The sequence below is a fragment of the Peromyscus leucopus genome, chromosome 9 (assembly GCF_004664715.2).
Source record: "Peromyscus leucopus breed LL Stock chromosome 9, UCI_PerLeu_2.1, whole genome shotgun sequence".
Lineage (NCBI taxonomy): Eukaryota > Metazoa > Chordata > Mammalia > Rodentia > Cricetidae > Peromyscus > Peromyscus leucopus.
In genome coordinates, this window is record NC_051070.1 from 67,813,253 (window position 1) to 67,818,182 (window position 4,930).

General features: G+C 45.8%; 1 protein-coding gene across 1 annotated transcript; it reads left to right on the top strand.

Moving 5' to 3' along the window:
* Positions 1-380: 380 nt before the first annotated feature.
* Positions 381-3,807, top strand: LOC114708763 (granzyme-like protein 2). Its single transcript, XM_028892265.2, has 5 exons — positions 381-915; positions 2,097-2,247; positions 2,563-2,695; positions 2,909-3,163; positions 3,568-3,807. Exons 1-5 carry the CDS (start codon positions 861-863, stop codon positions 3,718-3,720), a joined length of 747 nt encoding a protein of 248 aa, XP_028748098.1. The 5' UTR covers positions 381-860; the 3' UTR covers positions 3,721-3,807.
* Positions 3,808-4,930: the final 1,123 nt, after the last annotated feature.

Sequence of the window (4,930 nt, forward strand, 5' to 3'; positions counted from 1 at the left end):
CCTCAGCAGAGACAGACAGCAAACAGGGAATACCTTTGCCTCCATCACCTTCTTCCCTGGAGTCCAGAGTGCCTTGACAGTGTGGAACAAGAGCAAGTACAGACTCTGGGCAGGAGCAACACAGCTTTGTTTCTTCTCTTCATCTCTCCTTCCTGCCACCAACTCCTTTCCTGATGAAATATGTTAAACCTTTGAAATGTCTTTATAGACTGGCATGGGAACCTGAATGTTCGTCTGTCAAGTCCGTTCTACTGGCTTCCCTACTCTGTCATTTCCTCACCTCCTGACAGAGTCATCAACATCACAGTAATCTTCATGCTAAATCCCTACCACACATGTCATCCCCCAATAGAGTTCAAAGCTCTTGAGATGTCAATAGGTGACCCGGCTTTTTCCAAGGGTATTATCTTAGAAGGACACTTTTGAATCTTGAAATAAAGCCCTTGTGCTCTTGGAAAAAAAAGATAAACATAGATAGTATTAGGGGATGTAGAGCTGTTACTTTTAAAGAAGATAAGTACCTGATCATACCTTCAAGGCACAGAGGCATCATACTGAAATTCCCTGATGACTGACATGAGAAGGGGACCCCCTCTCTGCCTGATGTGGAAAACCTCAGAAGACTCTTGCTCCCTTCTCAGAGACCAGCATTCCTCTGGGAATGTGATCATGCTCACCAGCAACTGGCTGACAAAGTGCTTCCTGTACATTCACCACAGAGATGCAGCAAGAACTCAGATCTTAAATATTACACAGGAAACAGTGGCCACTGGCCCTGGCCCTCTTTCCACACCTAATGGTTTCAAAGTTGTGAGGCATAAACAGGTGACAATTGAGAACTGGTCAGACCCCTGAAGAAGATGTTCCTGCTCCTGCTTCTCCTGGTGGCTGTCCTGCCAGTCCGCACTGAAGGAGGTAAGCAGCCATTCCCTTCTCTAGAGTCTGAAATCTGTCACCAGGGACACTTTCATGGTGCCCCAGTCAGGCTGTGTCTAAGGTCTGCTCCTCACTCAGTTCATCTGAGAAGTTTGCTGAGCCCCAGCTCCAGGACTGGATAGAGAGGGCTCTGAAATCACCAGGAAATACTTGTAATGTCACCTGGTGAGTGAGATCTCAGTCATCTAACAGTGAGGAATTATAAAAGTATTCAGGGACCCTAGTGGAAAGATGCAGTTGAAACTGAGGGCTGCAAGATCCAATTGGCCAGGCCTAAGAGAGGGCATCTTTATCCCAGTTCTGCAATCAGGATTTCAGACTCCAAGAACTGTCTATTCTGGATTCCAGGGTTCACCTTTGTCTTGTCTCTGTTCTTCTGAGCCATACAGGTCTCCATGACAGCTACCCACAGTCTAACAGAGCCTGCAAAGTGAGGCTTCATCCCTGCTCCATAGCTTGATTGGAACAGGCTGACACTGGATCCTCCCACCCATCACCCATCTCACTGGGATCCCAACTCCTCTGTGTTCTTCTTCTAAGTGCTGAAGGTTATTTCAATGTCCTAGAAAGACAATTCTATGCTGAAGTTCAGTCTACACTGGGAACTCTCCAACCAGCTACTGGCATAGGGCAACGAGGGCTTCTCATGGTTAAGACAAGCTTGTTGTTTCTAAGTTGTACACTATGTATGGAGAATCAGAGTGGAGAAAAGGCAGCCAGAGTTTTCTAACCCAATAGAACATCATGTTTACTTCAGGCACAGCCCAGTGCTTAAGTGAACAGGACTCCAGAGGGAGCAGGAGACAGAGAAGTAAGGGTAGTTGGTTGGAGGTATTCTAGATTTTCTGAACAATGTATGCTGAATTCTTCCTTAATGTGAACATGAGCTTGAATTTGATTCAGGGAAAAGTCTCGACTCCATCATTACTACAAAGAGAAACTGCAAACTAGGGGAAAAGTGACATCATGCCACAAGGTCGGGGTGACAAACCACAGAAGCCAGGGTTTCTCAGTGTGTGACAGTCTCTACAAAACTCTCTTCTCCATCCATGTCAACTCCACAGACTCTCCTAGCATGAAATGTCCCTTAGGCCAGCAACCAAGTGTGGTGCACAGTTTCAAAATGCACAGAGGAATCCAGAACAAATACTCTCTTTCAGGAAAAATACGTTGGGGTACAGAGGCCAAACCCCACTCCCGGCCCTACATGGCATTCATAAATTATTATGATAGCAAATCAGTCAAGATTCGATGTGGTGGTTTCCTGGTGAGAGAAGACATCGTCATGACAGCCGCTCACTGTAATGGAAGGTGAGGAGAGGCAACTGGGTCTTTGTTGCCTGGGATTGACCAAATAACAGGTATGGGTTATCCCTAAAAATAGACCAAGGGTCCAGATCAACCTCACCTTATCTCATTTGACCTAGGCTGTTATAGGTCATGGGACTGTGGTACCAGTGAAGGATTTGAGAGGCTGTGGAGGTTTCTGAAGACCTAGGACACAACTTTTCCATGAATTTCTTGCTATTTGACTCAGCCAAGCTCTGACGTAGGGTGAGCCTTACACCTGCCTTCCCGAGACTGATTCATTGCTCCTATGTTTACTTCATCCATTTTATGTTCAAGGAATATAAATGTAACCTTGGGTGCTCACGATATCAAGAAACAGGAAAACACACAACACATCTCGGTTCTTAAATCCGTCCCTCACCAGGACTTTAACGGAAAAACACTGGTCAATGACATCATGCTACTAAAGGTACCATGTTACTGATTATTTTTGGTTCACTCCACAGGTTACTAGTGTATAAGTCCAGTGTTATCCCCTGAGTGGCTGAACTATTGGTCCCAGGACCATAGAATAGAGCTTTTGAAGGCTTTACAAGTGGGGAAGGTACAGGGAACCCCATCAATAGTTAAAGCTTGCTGAGAGTGCGAAACCTAAACACTTATTTTCCATCTTTCTAACCAGCTGAAACACAAAGCTCGACTCAATAATGTTGTGCAGAAAATTGACCTTCCAAAGAGCCAGGACTGGGTGAAACCTGGGCAGGTGTGCACAGTGGCAGGCTGGGGAACCCTGGCCAATGATAGTCTGTCTAACACACTTCAGGAAGTAAACCTAGAAGTTCAAAAAAGTCATACATGCCAAGAAATGTCCAAAAACTACAACGACTCCATCCAGATCTGTGTGGGCAATCCCAAGAAGAAGAAGGCTACTGGTAAGGTAAGGACATGGCCATCTTCAAATGTTTGCCCAGAAGCAGAGCCATGCTGCAGACACAGCCAGCATGTCTCCCTTGTGCTACTGCTGCTAGTCTAGATGCTGTGTAGGGATCAACCTACAGGGATCTAGCACTTTCCCTGAGCCAATCTTCTGTCCTTTCACCATGGGAAATAGGAGAGCTGGAGTCCAGTGAAACTGAAGAAGGATGCAGCCAGGCAAGGACACACCAGTTAGAGAGTGACAGGGCTCATCGACCCCATCCCATCAGGACCGAGGGTGATGGTGGCACTTAGCCTTTCCATCTGAAAACTCCTGCCTTAGTGGGAACAGAGATGAAGGGGGAGAAAACCAGTCTGGTAAGAGATGATGATATTTACTAAGACTTCCCATTTTTCCATCCACAGGGAGATTCAGGGGGACCCTTTGTGTGCCACAATGTGGCCCAGGGCATTGTCAGTCGTACCTTTAATACCATAAAACCTCCTCGGGCATTCACTAGAATCTCTAGCTTTCTACCTTGGATTCAAGAAAAAATGAAACTCCTTCAACAACCCTAGAAGACAAGCCCTGTGTCTAGGGTAGTGTCCAACATCCTGGGGCACAGCTACCTGAATCTTAATAAAGAAATCTGTCTTCACAACAAAGCTGACATCAGTCTGTTCTGTAAAAGCCCATCTCTAACAATTTTGTTCACCAGCTTCTTCTTCACCCTCCCCGGTCTCATGTTCACTATCTCCAAATACTTCTCACTAAGCCTGCTCATACCTGTGCACTGACTGCATTCAAACAGCACTGATATAGACCAGTACTGTCAGTCCTGGGGAGAATTGACTGTCTGACAAGGATGCCTTCTTCCTTTCCAAATTCTTCTCCAAATTTCACAGACTACGAAGGGAAGGCAAGATCAAAAGCCCTTAACTCCCACTCTACCCATTCTTCTAAGGAATTTCTACAGTCTTAGGAAGTCCACCGTTCTCTCAGGCTCCCCCCAGGTCTCCTGGTCCAGTACCCCAAGGCCTTCTCCCCAGCTGTCCTCTCATCTCAGAACTGCATCCACCTCTCTTTATCTTGCCCACAGGGACTCAGGCGATGACACATGACAGCTCCATCACCCGGGTCAGGAGCTTTAGCAGAGGATCAATGTTGTGTGCCTAGACCTGTACAGTCACCTCCAGTGCAGCAGGGCCAGCTCAGCACTCTCATATACGTGTGTTTACATCTTGTCCCAGAGCCCTGGTGTGAGCTGAGTCACGAACAATCCACTGAACAACTACTGTCTCATTCAGCTTGTGCGCCTAGTCATAATGGCAACCCGACAACTATTTTTAAACAATTTCTCACACGTGTTCTGTGCTTCTTGAACATTCTCAAAAACTCTCACCTCCATAACATATTTATATACCTTAGGCTCTCCTCACAAATCTCTCTCTAACACACATTTATATCTTTGTATTAGTTTTATATTAAAAAGGTCAACTGTGTAATTGTGGGTTTGGCTCTATCCTTGTAGGCTCAGCGGTGGATATACAGCTCAAGACATTGATTTCCTCCTCTCCCAGACTATAAATAGCCAATAGTTCAGAGCTAAAGAATGGGGTCTACAAGCCCCTCCCCATTTCTTGACTGATTGTTGACAGGACTGCTCTTATATGAGCCAGTGCTGGTAGCTACATTTGGTCTGAACTGATTATTGCAATAATTCTATCAAGACTAGGTAAAGAAATTATGAAGCCCTTCATCCTACCTTCCAGCTCTTTCATACTTCCC